Here is a 15,601-nt window from a genome sequence, read left to right on the forward strand (position 1 = left end):
TTTTCAAGTTTCCTCTGTAGAATTTCCTTACCACTGGCATGTTTTCTTGTACTCAGCGCTGAGTTGAGCCAAGTCAGACATCGGGACAATTTTCTGTATGGAGAGAAAGAGTCTCTTCGTATAACGCTCTAGGACCAACCGTTATTTGGCTAATCACCGAAGTACGTTGACAACAGTTCTTTCTTGCTAACTTTTCCCATTGCATTTCGCGGTAACTCATCCACAACGAGAAGAACCGTGGGAATCTGGTACGGAATCATACGACCACTGGCCCATTGTTTTAAATCTGACAAGTTTAATTCCTATTCACAGAAACAAAGAGGCAAAGAAGGGTCGGCACGTACTACTCTGAGTAATGATAATTAAGATAACATCATTTCTATCTTGACCAATCCCCGAACGCGCACAGGTAATTTTCCCAGGCCTCTCATGGTTATGCATTTCAATGAAATATCGGAGATGAACTGCTGGACAAATTTTCGCTAGATCACTTGAGCCTAATGCAGGTATCAATGTTAGACGGAGAACGGGAGGGAGGTACGGGCATAGGTGCGGCATTTGAACACTTTCCTTGTCCCCTCTCTGGGGATTTTGACCACAAATAATGCGCCAAAACTGCGGTTCTGTAAGGCCCAGCGAGGGATATTACATCAGATTATCAGATTTGACGTATTTTCCTATCCTAAGGGTCAGGAATTTGATCAGAAAACTGCAAAAAAAGTCAAATGCCGCACCTATGCCCGTACCCTCCCTCCCCCTCTCCGTCCAAACATTGATACCTGCATGAAGAAACAGACCAGAGGACTCGGCAGATTTTTACAGAAGCGCAAGTCACGACACGAAATAACCCCACTAATTTGGTCACATTAATCGACCTTACTGCAGCTACAAAACTCGAGTTTTTATGGCACACTATCATTTAACAGATTTAAGTGGTAAAATACGTTACTTTGTGGAAACATCGTTGTACTTTGAGCGCCAAAAAAGTGATGACATGGGAGCGCGTTGTTTTTCAAATATTTGATCGTTTTGATGGTAAATGATGTAACGTTCGAGACCAAATTTGGGTCACATTTGCTTCTTACCGTAATCACGGTCAGCAAAAAACAAAAAAATTTAAAATGGTAATATTAATATAGTCCGGCATACCTTGTTGGGTTGGAAAGTGACCACTGCTGCCACCACCTCACCCCACGCGAGATCTGGTTTGCCCATTACAGCACAGTCTATGATGTCATCATGCGATAAAAGATGGCGCTCAACTTCAAGGGCACTGAAATAAACATAAAAAACTTGGCCGACAAAACACAGGGTTAACAACAACAAAAAAAACGTTTATTTATTTAATAAAGAAGAACATGTTGATGACCTCGCACCTGATTTTATATCCTCCACTCTTGATAATATCGACTGATGTCCTACCCAGTATGCGGTAAACACCATCGTTATAGACTTGAGAGAAAAATTAACACAAATGATTACTTAAGGTCATTCCTAGGAAATAGCACCTGCAGTGAGATTTGTGTCAAACTTTACCAGTTGGTTGTTTATGTTATAGAAACTTCAATTTTGAAATAAAATTGGGGACTCCCCATACTCGTTCAGGAGCAGAAGCAACTTGTTTAGGCAATGATTTCTTTAAAATACCAATATGATTATATTTACGTGCATGACACGAACCCGGACAGTTTGAGTCAGTTAATATCACCAAGAGAAACGACATATACCTTGAGAGGAAAGGACATTCTAAAAGTGCCAAAGGTTAACACCACAAGGTTTAACTTAATTCCTGGCGTTATCAGGCGCCCAAGCTTTGGAATAGCTTACCTGATGTCCTAAGAGCATCATCCGACTTTAAAACGTTTAGAAAACTATTAGCAAACGAATCATTACTTTACTATCTACGTATCGTCCTTTCAATCGACTTTGTAAATAATTTTTGATAGTATTTCATGTGTGATAACTTAATTTTAATTGCAAATAGCTTTTATACTGTCCTATTTAGTTTTATCTCATATTCTATTTATTTTATTTGTAGTGGCATACCTGTAAATTAGCTGGTGAAGTTTTCTTTTAAACTAATCATATAGTTTAAGAGAAAAAGAAGATTTACCTCTCTGGGGAGCTCTAGTCTTAAGACAAAAGCCGCCATATTATAAGGTGTGCGCGCTAATAGAGTGGTTTTCGTTTGAGTGTCGTAAAACCAAAACCAAAGTAATTACTCTGGCCAATCACATAGGACACAGACAATACATTGAACCAATCAAAACTCGAAGTAATTACATGTGGCTGACGCAAAGCGCGGGAAAATGCATGCGAGCGCGTCACAATTGGCTTTGGTTTTACTTCTGATTGGATGAAAAGGTGGCGCGAATCTTTTAAGCCAATCGCATCGTGTAGAAAGTGCAAAACCAATTACTTTTCGACACTCAAATGAAAACCGCTCTAACGCGTGAATTTTTGCGCAATGCAATACTAAGAAATAACCTTAACAACCTCGGTAACAGTTAATTGGGTGGTACTTTTTCTTTTATCACAATTAGATTCAAAAGCAAAAAAGAAAAAGTAAAGCTTCGCAGTTTATATTCTTTTTTTATTTCATTTTGGCGTGACAGTAGTATAGGAGAGCGCCGAGCGTGGACATCCTTCTTCAAGCCTCCTACTTTGAACGCACCTTGTGGTTTTTGCTTTTATAGTTCGTGCCTTTTTGCTTTCTACTTTCTGCTTCCGGATTCACGTTTTGCTTTTTAAGCTTAGCTAAGCTTCTTTCTTCACGCCTTGCGCTAAACTTTGTGTTTTTTACTTTGTCCTCAGCGTTCTTATGACACGCCTTTTACGACATTAGCGCGGTATGACACAGGGGTATCTAGTCACTTCGCCACCAACGAAATCGCCAACAAGAATAGGGCAAAGCTTTATGGTCTTAAGGAGTCATCCCCCTGTAATCGACAACAAAGGAAGATAGACCTTTCATGACAAGAAATTTCCTCTAAACCGTTCCTTAATCATATTTCAAACAATCATATTTCTGCCAGTTTTCAAGTGACTGTGTGAAGGGTAAATGTCGAACTTTACATTAACCGAACCTGTTATAAGTATTTGGTTTAAAGTTTGACGCAAGGATCGTCAATTAGGATCGATACATTTGTATTCGCACAGTCTTGACGAAAAAGTTAAAATCCTCGGTAAGTAAGTATGTGTAATCAAATGGTGACGAGTGAAATTAGGGAATAATTTCACGCGCGTTTTGTCCAAATCCTTATAATTTCCCGAGCCTTTAGGCGAGGGAAATTATTGGGATTTGGATAAAACGCAAGTGAAATTATTCCCTAATTTCACGAGTATACCATTTGATTACCTATTAATATCATGGGTGACGAATTACCTTAGCAATCTAGGATGTTTGACATGTTTATCCTGGATCGTATCGGTCGAGAGCTCCTGCACTCTCTCGAACGTTTAGAGCTTAAATTTGGCTTAAGTTCAGAGTTTTTCGACAAAATACCTGTTAGAATCCTTCTTGATGTGCTCTTTGGTGTGTTCAGGTTTTCTAAAGCGTCTTTTTGTGCCCTAACATCTTCATTCATGACATTTAAAAACTTCGTCGCCATCTTGACACTGAGACGTACGGAAGGTTGCCATGGCAATTTGGTAATTTCACATGTGAAATTACATATTAGTATAGGTAAATAGCATGATTTGTAGTGATATTTGGCATAAATACCACGAGTGATATTTCAAAATTGTTCTACGAAATTTCACGAGCCGCTAGGCGAGTGAAATTTGAGACAATTTTGAAATATCACGAGTGATATTTATGCCAAATATCACGTACAAATCATGCTATTATTTTTTTATACTACTACCCACAAAAGGTTTGTAATTTTCACATGTAGGTATTTCAAATTAAGCTGAAATACCACTGCTCTAAGCCAATCAAATTGCAGAAATTTTTCATGTGGTAGTATAAACGCTGAAATTTCGCGCCAAAATTAGGGAGTAATTCGTCACCTATGATATTACACTAGATAAGTAAACTGTGTCAAGTTAGAGTTATTCGTTGGTGGCGAGGTGACTGTAAACCAACACAAGTCCGCCATAACGTATAAATCAAACCTGCCTCCCCAAAAACGAAACACGACTCCCCTAAAAACGCTTGCGTGGATGGGAGGCTACCTTAAGTGCAACCGGTGCAAAAAAGTCGTAATTGTATAAGTCAATTTCCATCTGGAAATCCTTCAATCCTTTAATAAATATACTCCTAAAACAGTTAAAACTATACTAGCAGTTATAAAAACAGTATTATAAAAATATACACATATAAGATAAAACAAAAATATTATAATAAAAAGTTTATATAAATATATGAAGTATAAATATAGAAGTGTGAAATAAGAATTTACTCATAAATAAATTATTTGCAAAGAGTTATAACAATGACTTTATAACTGGAAGTGCCACAGCTTTAATTTTATCAAGTGAGTTCACACTAGTGTTCATTGGCAAATTGTTCCAAGTCACTATAGTCCTAGGGAAAAACGAGTATTTATACACGTTGTTAGATATGTTGTGGTTCAAATTTTTTCTTTAGTTTGAATTTTTTTAAACCGGTTTAAATTTTTCATAACGGGCAAATAACATAAGAGAAAAGTAGCTAAGTCATATTCACCAGCCGTGTCGCCTGTTTTAAACCAGCCATCTGTTGTAAATGACTCTAGCGTTTCTTTGGGTTTCTTCCAGTAGCTAGCAAAGGGAATACACAAATCTACAATGTCAACATTTTACATGTACTTTTAGTAAGAGAAACAAGTTAAAGAATGATGAGTGTTGACGTCATCTCACATAGTGACTGTCAATAGTAAAGAACAGTATCCAAATGAACCGTTGTGCAAGATCTCTCTCTCTGAAGTGCTAGAAGCTAGCGAGTGACTGTTTATCAAAGAAAGACTAGGTGCCTCGTGGGCATCTCAGGCCAAGAACTTCAGTTTACAGGATATCGAAATCCTATCATCTTTTGTCGTCAAACCTTAAGGTTCTTACTTTATTAACCTAATCATGTATTTTTGTTACAGAGAGTATTTTTGCTTGAGAGTAACAGGTAAAATGCTATCCAAAAGGAGGGTTGTTGCTTGAAAGCTCAGTCTTTCAAGATAATATGACCATTATTATGGTCAAGCAAAATCCACTCTCTTGCTCTTTGTTTACAGCAGTATACGTACCATTTAAACACCGACGGGCCACGAACTTGCAGTTCTCCTTGCTTCCCTTCAATGTTAGAAGACTCGTGAGACCCATTCTCATTTCCTTGGACTACAACCTGATTTAAGACAAAGGCAAAACCTCATCAGCTGTTTATTAATATTGTAATTTCCGTCAGTTGCCAAAACATGTGCTTCCTAAAGAGGTTGTACTACCAGTGCTTAAAGTGGATGGTCTAGTTCGCAGGTGTGGCTGTGTCATGGCTGCCTAGTTATTGTGTTTTAATTTTGCCAAATACGCGTCCTTATTGGCTATGAACTCGACGCTAGTGATGAAACCACTTGTAAATTACAAAATCACAACCTCACACAAATACGTTGTATGTCTTTCGAGCATTGTATCAAACGTTACAAACAACAAAAAATTAATTTTGAAAAACTGTTAGGGTTTCAGTCTTCATCAAGTTTGTCCATCCCTGCGTCCTTTTGCATTTGCTGTGTTATTAATACCCTCATTTAACGTTTAAAGCGATTATTTTTATGTTCCATTGGATTTGGTGGCAGTTCCCTCTGTTTGAATTTTGATAAATTTTAAGATACTGCTCCTTAAATGTCCTGCAATGGAACCCTAACCCTCATCTGAACTGCAACTACAAGTGACACCCACACCTGCACTTACAAAGTTAAGCCAGAGATTGCTAGGAACATCAGTATGAAATACTACCAGTAAATACTGACAATAAAATTATGTCTTTGAATCAGTACCTGTTTTCTTTCATCCACAATCCGAACTTCTGTTCCAGGCAGAGGTTTTCCTACACAACCCTGGAATAACAATAAGTTGTCTGGTTATAACTTGGGTCTTACTTGTTTGTAAAAATAATAATAAAAAAAACAACCAGTCTCTTCCTCATCCTCTACTTCTCATCATCATCATCAACATCATCATCATCATCATCATCACCATCACCATCACCATCACCATCATCATCAACATCAACATCATCACCATCACCATCACCATCACCATCACCATCATCACCACCACCACCACTACTACCACCACCATCACCATCATCATCATCACCATCATCACCACCACCACTACCACCACCACCATCATCATCAACATCATCATCACCATCACCATCACCATCACCACCACCATCATCATCACCATCATCAACATCATCATTCACATCATATCAGACTGAGCTTCAATCACAGATGGGAAAGGGAAGACTGTTTTCCAAGCAACCTCATTCATTGCTTAGGTTGGTACAATTTCCAGAGTTTTGCAATTTTGTGTCTTGTATGCTAGATGCTCCCACCATTTTCTCCTTTGAGCAACTTTGCCATTCAACAGAGACACAAAACAAGACCATGAGCTCACACTCTTAATGAAGTGGTTATCCAGTTAAAATTTTGTTGGACAGAAGGGCATTCCCAGTCTCCTATATAGCCATTCACTGGGTTATCAATCAAAGTTCCTCTTGGCTAAGCATTTCATTACCAGGAAAAAAGGTGGCTGTGTAGAAGTCTGAGGAACGCAATGTAAAGGTAAAAGTTTTGTAAGGCTCAGGAGACTGAATTGGTTTTTGGGTTTTTTTTTCTCAGCTCCTCTTTTTACTTGCTTGAATTCCAGGAAGTCTCAATAAAAGGTTTTTAGGTTCTATGAAAGAAATTTAGCTAAAGGTGAGATCTTGAACAAATGAGACATACTGGCAATCTAGGTCCAAGGAGCGGATTGGATAATGCCATGCCTATCTCAGTCATTCCATATCTTTCCAATAGAGTATGCCCTAAAATTGTAGAAAAAAAATTCAGTAATGGCTTAGACCCTTTGCATATTAAAACTGGACTGATATTCTGAACAACATAACGTAAAATCTGACATATTTTACATAAAAATCATTTGCTTTAGGGCTTGGAGACAAAGGAAATTGAGAATCAACCTAGGTTAAACAATTTTAACCTGAATTTAATTTTGTCCTGTAACACAGCGTGGCTTCCCGCTAGCTGGATTTGTTCTCGGTGGTTCCGAGTTCAAATCCTCGACCACGCTTGTAAATAGCCAACTGGTTTGCCTCTTGCCAGTTGGGATTCTTAGCCCCTCTTAAGTTTGATTTGAAATTATTTGTTTCAGGCATTTGCTCAGCCCCAGCACTAGCATCAGTGCTACAAAATACTGCTGAGGGTGAACAAAGGACACTATTATTATCAATATTATTATTATTATTATTATTATTATTATTATTTACATAACACTATGGAATAAGAACCATTTTGAATTCCATGGTTGGTATGGAATGTAATGCACTTAATGCAATGTACTGTTATAGTAAGGATTATTACTGTACAGTGCAACTTAACTTAATCCCAACCTGTTATTTTTTGCCATGTTTTCATAATAGGCTCTGGGAGGGCTGCTGAACCAGACACCATTAATCTTAAAAAAAAAAGAAAAAGAAACCAGAAAAAAAATGAAAAGAATGAAAACGTGCTATTTATTTCTGATTTTTGTGACAGGATACTAAAAGTTGCCATGAAATAGACTCCAGCTGGGAGAAGGGTAAGAGGCCAATATCAAATACAAAAATCTTCATTTCCAATTGAGTTTTCCTTATAGAGAACTGTGTGGAGAATTTGTGGTTTGATGCTACAGTAATAAGGGAGGTATTTACCTGAGTTGTTCACACTTAGATTTTATTCTTTCTTTTTCCTGGTCAGTAACCTGAGACTCTTGATGATGTTGAATTAGCTTGCTGTAAATCGTTGGAACTGCCATAAATAAAGTTGGACTAAGCTTTTCTGCTAAAAGAACATCCCACACCTAAAAATAAAATGACCTCAATGACCTTAGGATGATAATTTATTTATTAGAATACTAGACAAGGCACAGATTACGAGAACAGATTGTGCCATTATAGTGGGTCTGAAAGTCCCTTCCCTAAACCATGAGAAGACTGGCCAATCCACTGGTGTTTACATACCCCTACTGTTTAGGAATAGTAGAGTGACTTTAATCTCTCCTTCTAAGTGATAAGGAAGGATGGAGGAGACAAGGCCACCCTGAACATGGGGAGCATCATTTTAACAGTTTAACCCTTTAACCCCTAAGAGTGACAAATGTTTAATTCCTCCTTACAGCAACACTACTCATTCAAGCAAAAAGGTTGTGAGAAAAAAGAAAATGATCAACAAGTGAAAAATGTCTAGTCTCCTTCACAGCCATTTTTAGGGTCGTCATGCAACAGTCCTTTAGGAGCCTTGTGTGACAACCCTAAAAACGGCTGCAAAGGAGACAAAAAAAATCCATTGATTGTTAAACAAATTCTCCTCAATAGTACCATAGGAAATGTAACAAGAGCACTATGGAGAATATATATGCTGATACTAGGGCTGGGGTTTGAACCTGAGTTCTCCCTCTCAGCTGATCTAAGTGACTATAATGAGACAAATGGTAAACTTAGTTGTCATATTCAGAGAACAATGAATAAAATTTACCTTGTCTGCTTGGAATTTTGGAAGCATGTGACAAGTTGCTCCTACCCACAGGGGACAGAGCAACACATTGACTATTCCATGGACATGATGAAGAGGGAGACAGTGAATGATATAATCATCTTTACTCCACTCCCATGACTTTACTAGGGCACTGATTTGAGACCTGAACAAAGTAGAAAAAAATAATTAGCACAGAGATTAATTTGTTTATTTACTTAAATGGCCATTGTCTCTCACAAAGTGTCCTGTTGACATTCCTCCTGACAGAAATGTTGGATCTGTAAGGGACAGTTCATTATTTATGGGGATGACCGGGTCGGTAAAAAATGACCGGGCTTTAGAAAATTCTCTTTCCCTATCGACGGGGTTTGAAATTTTCATCTGATTAAAGTGCAGGTTTTGAAAAAGAAATAATGACTGGGATACAAATGCGTCACTTCTCCGGTAACTTGTAATTTACTGGACACGAAACCCGTAAAAATCGGGTTACAAAGAAACATAAATTTTGTTTGTTTTATCAGATAGCGGCCCTGCTCACAAACCGTGACATTTGATGGGTTTTAGATGAAATTTTGTGTTTTTTATAGTATAAAACTTCTTGTAAATAGACCGAGTTTTGCGTCAACTTTTTTAAATTTTCAAACGTTGTTTGATTTTAATATAGCCTGCGAATACGAACGTATTTACCGGCTGTCGCCATTTAAATGTATTTTTATAATGATGACCTGAATTCTGGACCTGGTTAGCACTAATCTCTTTGGTGGCATTTTGCACTTTTTAATAGCTGTTTCCCACCGAAACTAAATGTACTGTGGCAATGTACGCAAATTGTCGCAAACCGTTTGTTCTTAAACGAGTCATGTTGTGATACATAAAACGACTTTTATACTGTTACCGTGTCATAATTCTTTGTCAAATTAAATATTGAATACATTGACCGGGCTTTGAAAAATTCTTAACAAATCAGGACGGGCTTAGAAATTCTGACAAGATAGTGTGACAGGCATTAGAAAAAAATACGAAAAGTTATTTCAAATTATCCGACCCGGTCATCCCCATAAACAATGAACCGTCCCTAAGTTTTAGGGAGAGAAAAAAGCTTCTTCATGGCCAAGAACAGGTTCTGCAAGTCAGATACCCAGGTGTGGTCACAAAGACACATTCCTTGTTTACTACATAGCTAGTGCTAACACAACATGGGTACCTTGTTTCTCTGCTGAATGCTTTACTACAAGAGTAAGGTCCCAGGCATTGAAACAGCAGCAGATGACAGGTTACAAGCCAGAGCTCAACCATATACAAGCCAGTTTAATAAAGCTGAGATGTTCCCAGACAATATTACTCCCAGGATATTTCTCTGTACCTATCCCTCCCTTGCTTCATCCCTTGTCCTCTCCCTCCCCTCCCTAAATATAACAGTCAGTAAACCTTAAGTTTCCATGGGTTGATAGAACTCCTTTGGGTCTGCCTGTTGTTCCACTCGTGTAGAGAATCATGGCATCTCGTTCATCCCAGCTGTTCTCCTGTTGTTCAATTTCTGTAAGCTTATCACAAGACACCCCTTTCTTATGATTGTTTTCGTTGATATCTCCCAAAAACATCATTTCTACTACATTTTTCCTGACCATTGGTTCCAGTTTGGCGGCATACTCATTGGCACTTATCAAAATATTTGCGTTGCAATCTTCAATCGTGTACTCGTACATGCTTGTAGGGTGAGAATTACACAGTGGAACTGCAATACCGCCATTTCGCCATATAGCCCATTGAGTAGCAACGTATGAAACATCGTTTGGACAAAGAAAGGCCACACAGCATCCATTAAGGTCTCTCCTCCCCGTTTTGTTCAATAAGCCATCGCCAATGCTTTTACTCAGCTGTAAAAGGCGGTCATAAGAGTGTTGTCCGTTTGAGTCTACGATTCCGATCCGTTCACGAAAATCTCTGGCTTTTAGAAATACGACAGAGTTGCGCCCATAATTGTTCCATTGGGAGCTGGAAGAATTTATGAACCTTACGGTGTGTGTTGAAAGGCCATTAGGCGGGTTAAGGTATCTAAATACTAAAATGTTTATGAATTTAGAAGCCATGTTCCTCGCTAAACCCGCGCGCTTCTCCATACATACATTTTTCGCCAGGCGTGACTTCCGCAATGCGTGGGCCTGGTACCTAATATGACTATCAACTGTTTATTGTGTCAGTTTGAATAAGCTTTTTCAAATATCAAAGATAAAAATAGTAATACAAAGAAAAAAAACTGTTGCTCTTGCTATTGTTGTTCCTATGGGTTTTTACTAACATCGTCCCCAGGGTCTTCTGTTTAGACCCTTGGGACATCTCCCCTCTGTAGAGGCTCCCCTATATATGGGTATCCCAACAAGACATGGCAGAACAATAACCCCGCCCGAGGATCCTCGCTGTTACGATTTGAAAGAGCGATGTGGATCTCTAGACGACCTAGACGTAGCAATTGATGGAGTCATGATATTCCGCTGTTTTCAAACTATCTTCATATTTTTGCCGAAATCATATTCGTTTTGTTAAGCTCTCCTATCTAGAAACGCCCCATCTTGGACCCCTAAAATTAAATAGACGCCCCGGGCGTAAATAGAAAGCGCGCGGGGAACGATGGGAAGAGGTTCTTCGTAGGCACGCGCGTCACGCTCGTTTTCTTTTTCTTTCTTCCCAGCCTCCCTGCGTCACAAAGGGGCCTCTGCGGAGGAGAAAGCCTTGGGACGAGGTTGTGGGTTTCATAGTTGTCCAAGTGGAAGGCGTTTGAAATAGTCGGGAAAGTTAAGGGGGCAATCTGCCCCCTTAACTTCCCATTCGTACGGTTGCCACGCTATCTTCACAGGAGAGAGTTAACGGCCATTGCACTGTTTGCTTTCCTTATTGCAGTGGACAGCGAAAAGGGGATTTTAATTTGTAAGTTATAGTTGTGACCGCGTTGAAAATGCCTGCTCTTCTTTTTCTTTAAACCTTCGTCCCCGCTCCCCCAGAAAAGCTTTCTTAATTAACAAAACCCCCACTTTAAAACTCAGGGTTCGTACCCTCTTTTAAACAAAAAAATTGAAGGACTTTTCAAGGACACATTTCCCATTTTTCAAGGACTCCATTCGGTGCAAAAAAGAGCCTTGAGTCTATTTTTTTTAGTTCTTCCGCAACATGAGCAATTTTTTCCTGAAGGTCTGTGTTTGCTGGGTTGGATAAAGTTAGCTCCGACATTCACGGACTTTCCAGCACCGACTGCAATTTTCAAGGACTTTCAAGGTGCGTGCGAACCCTGAAAACTGAATCCAAGTGAAGAACCTTTCAGATCAAAAATGATTTTTTTTGCAAAAAAGATATTAAAACAGAACATGAACAGAACGCTTTTGTGACCAACTTCTTTTCGTTTGGTGATTAAAATTTCGTGGGGCAAGGCGAATGCAAGGCTATGTTTACAGATTCCCGTTAAAAATAACGCATACAAATTGATTGTTGTGGCTTTCTTCCCCGAATAAACCATCTTAAACGACATAGTAGTGGATGACCCAGTGTGGATGCCAGTGTGGATCAGTGTGAACAGCGGTAACTCCAAGGAGACGAGAAAGCCTGAGGACAAGGTTCAAGAGAGCTCCTCTTACCCCTTTTGCAGGTTAAAAATCAACACAAGCCTACAAACCTTCTTCTTAATTTTTTTTCTCTCTCGCTCTTTAGTTGATTTATTTTATACATAACAAAAAAATATATACTCCTCTGATGTTAAAGACTTGGACATTTTACCTTAGCAAAAACTGTTTCCCAATTTTCACCATCCTATTGTTATCATTAATTTACAAAGCCATTGCAAACAGCAAGTTTATTTTGATCTTGCGCAGAAAATTTGTTTGATTTGGGCGGAATAAATTTCGTCCACAGTCATTTACTGCGTGCTATCATCTGAATACAAAGCAGCAAAACGAAAAAAAATTATTTTCATATTAATAACATCTCGATGATCTCTTCTCCTATAAATATTTAGATTACTTTTTCAGTATTTCCCTTTCTGTTCACAGTATTAATATTTTTCAAATATGATTACGTTTTCTTTTTTTCAATCCTGTGAGCCGCTTTTGCTAACGTAAGCATCTGTTGCCAAGGTTCCCATCGCGATCACAGCAGTCATTTAAATTTTACATCTCAAAACTCGGACGGCCCTGGTAACGACTTCTTTATCTTGAGAAATACAGTCTGGAGAACCGCGTCGGCCTGGTGACCATCTCCCGAGCAGCTGCAACATGAAAGGAGCGTGTGAGAGTTGCAGATGGGGAGGGTGGGGGAGACAAGCATTACTGTATGGGAAGAGTAGGTGCGTACTCGACAACGTCCTCTGGAGTAAGGGAACTAAAAACGAGGTTTTCATGGAAGGCTTCTCCCTCCCCTCCAACCATCTAGGTCGCGGTTTCACGGTTAAGGCTGCGAAATTTCTCGCATCACGCCCAAGCGAAACCACTAGCTGCGTAGGCTAACTTGCGAAATTTTGGACTCATTTCAAATCACTTGCTTAGATCATTTTATAGCCGTAAATACAAATAAATACAAATAATAACACAAATGATGATGATGATTATAAATGAAACATACAATTTCTGAAGTTCACTTTCAGCAATCTCAAACCAGGCCCAGTCTCTCCGTCTTGTCGCTCGACTCATGTTGACCAGGAACTCAACATGAAGTGTGCTGACCTGTTGCCTAGCATCTAGTTCTCCCTCTTCTTTCGCCAACTCATAGAGCTTAGGGCCTAGCGACTTTACTTTGTCCACCAAATGCAAGGCTTGTTGTTCCAGTCTAGTAAAAATTAAAATAAAACGAACAGGCTTGAAAACGATTGCCCAAGGGTGGGCAATCCAAAACGAATCTCAAGAATGAGTTGCACATTTTTAGACAAGGACAAGTAGCACGCTTACGCGCCTGGTTTTCAATAGCGCATAAGCATAAGCACAAGCACATGTGTAAGCAAGTGAAAACTGGGTCGACATAAGCATATTAAAGCATAAGCATAAGCACAAGAAAAACGGGCAAGTTTGTTCTTCTTGTGCTTGTGGTTATGCTTATGTCGTAGCTTTGACCAGTGAAAACTGGGTCGACATAAGCACAAGCATACGCACAAGGCGGTGGATCTATCATAGGTCACTAGCCGCGACCAATAATTGAGATCGCCCTTGCTGCAAGCCGTGGGAGATCTGGCTAAGATCAGAGCACTGTTGACACCAGCACTATTTGCCTGTCTTAAAGAGGTGCCCGTCTAATGGAGTGTCAAAGAACTGTACCCACAAATTCTGCCAAGGAAACCAACCAGTGCTTGAAGCCGCGGACACATGAAGCTGGGACTAAGTGCATTTGACAACCCGGCCACGATTGGTCAGACGTATTCATAGTGCATTGGCTGAAAAAGTATGGTGAGTTCCTCTCCAGCAAATTATCATATCGTGAAGAATTGAAAAAACAAGCGATGGTAAAATTTATTCATGTTGACAACCAAAACGATGCAGTACCGGGTCCAGACCCTGAGATGGGGGGCTGAAAATAAGGGGTTGCCCAGGATACCCGGCCCCCTTCCCTGGATCCGCCAATGCGACGTACTGTGACTAACCTTAAACATCTCATCAGGTCTTTTGCAGCTAGCGCTCGAATGAAACCATTGTAGAGGAATTGCAGAGCAGTGAGGTAGTCTTCTGCTTGACAGCACATCCAGTGTGCATCAAGTAAACTGTCAACTAAAAAAATACAGTACACTTATATTTCTTAAGACACTTTTTTTTACTTATGGCGCACCTACGGTATACAGCTATGTCATAGCTTCTGTGCACCCACACCGAGAAGAACCTAAGGAAAGACTGAATGGGCATACTACACGGGTGTGATCTGAGGAGTTGACACGTGGTTTGTGGGTGTGGGGCGGGTCTATAACACGTGGTCTTTTTTGTGAAGAGTTTGTGGTTTGAGGCCCAAATACATGTGAGGTGTGGTATGTGGCTATAACACGTGACGTGTAGCTAATTTTTGACGTAGAGCATGTGGAGAGTAGGTGTTGTTTGAGGCCATGACACGTGATCGGTGGGTGTGGTTAAAATAGTAACACGTGGATTGAGAGTGTAGTTGAAAAAGTAACACGTGGCATGTGGATTAGTTTGGGTGGTAACACGTGGCGAGTTGATGTGGCTTGAATGGGTGTGGTTTGAGACAATGGTACCTGCACACATGGTTGCCTGCAAGTTGCTATAAACCATGGACACGCGGTAAAACGCCTGGGAAGCTTCGCGCCAGTGCTGTTCTCTAGACGCGGCTACAGCTGTTATCGAGTAGAGAACGATCGACCACGTGGTGCCTCGGAAAACACTCGAGTACCTTAAAAACATAACCGGAGATAGAGAAAGTGTTACACTCTAGTCGACGGTTTTATCAAGAGAAAATCGTGAAGAACTCACCCTGCGGTTTCGTTAAGTAGACTTGCTAAAGAATTATAGTTTTCCTCCACGTCGAAACTAGAACAAAAGAAAAGAACGGGTTCAAGTCACAAGGCCTTTGTCGCTCGCACGGTGCGGTACACGGTGTCAATAACTGCAGTATTCAAACTTCTAACTACTTAGATAAAACAACTATTCCTTAGCGCTCCGCGGCATTTGTATAGCCTGAAAAAACACCCATGGTTCGCGACGCCACCAAAGTGGTTTCCCCGTGAAAAAAACGCCTGAGGAATGGGCGCATAAATTCAATACTGATGACACAATACTAGCCAGATGTGGGTAGTACTTCTGATTGGCTGAAAATTTGCTTCAACCAATCAGAAGCACTACCCTTATCAGTAACACGTCATCAGTACGGAATTTCTACGCTCATTCCTCAGAGATCATTTGGCGGGAAAACCAGCGGCA

At 39.8% G+C, this 15,601-nt stretch overlaps 2 protein-coding genes across 2 annotated transcripts in view; both read right to left on the reverse strand.

Moving 5' to 3' along the window:
• On the reverse strand, positions 1-10,804 carry LOC140924112 (malonate--CoA ligase ACSF3, mitochondrial-like). The gene is made up of 11 exons (XM_073374128.1): positions 10,134-10,804; positions 8,706-8,868; positions 7,883-8,031; positions 7,583-7,647; positions 6,921-7,000; positions 5,964-6,023; positions 5,220-5,317; positions 4,670-4,743; positions 1,377-1,452; positions 1,150-1,273; positions 1-302 (listed from the first exon to the last, which is right to left on the reverse strand). The coding sequence occupies exons 1-11, from the start codon at positions 10,793-10,795 to the stop codon at positions 150-152; spliced, it is 1,704 nt and encodes a 567-aa protein (XP_073230229.1). The 5' UTR covers positions 10,796-10,804; the 3' UTR covers positions 1-149.
• Positions 10,805-12,531: 1,727 nt separating this feature from the next.
• LOC140924113 (uncharacterized) overlaps positions 12,532-15,601 on the reverse strand; it is a gene marked incomplete in the record, with an annotated part of 20,081 nt that continues 17,011 nt past the window's right edge. Inside the window, 5 exon segments of the mRNA XM_073374129.1 lie at positions 12,532-12,957; positions 13,311-13,514; positions 14,320-14,443; positions 14,920-15,074; positions 15,155-15,207. Of these exon segments, the coding sequence (XP_073230230.1) occupies positions 12,867-12,957; positions 13,311-13,514; positions 14,320-14,443; positions 14,920-15,074; positions 15,155-15,207 (627 nt within the window).

Source organism: Porites lutea, chromosome 14, assembly GCF_958299795.1.
Source record: "Porites lutea chromosome 14, jaPorLute2.1, whole genome shotgun sequence".
NCBI classification, from domain to species: Eukaryota; Metazoa; Cnidaria; class Anthozoa; order Scleractinia; family Poritidae; genus Porites; species Porites lutea.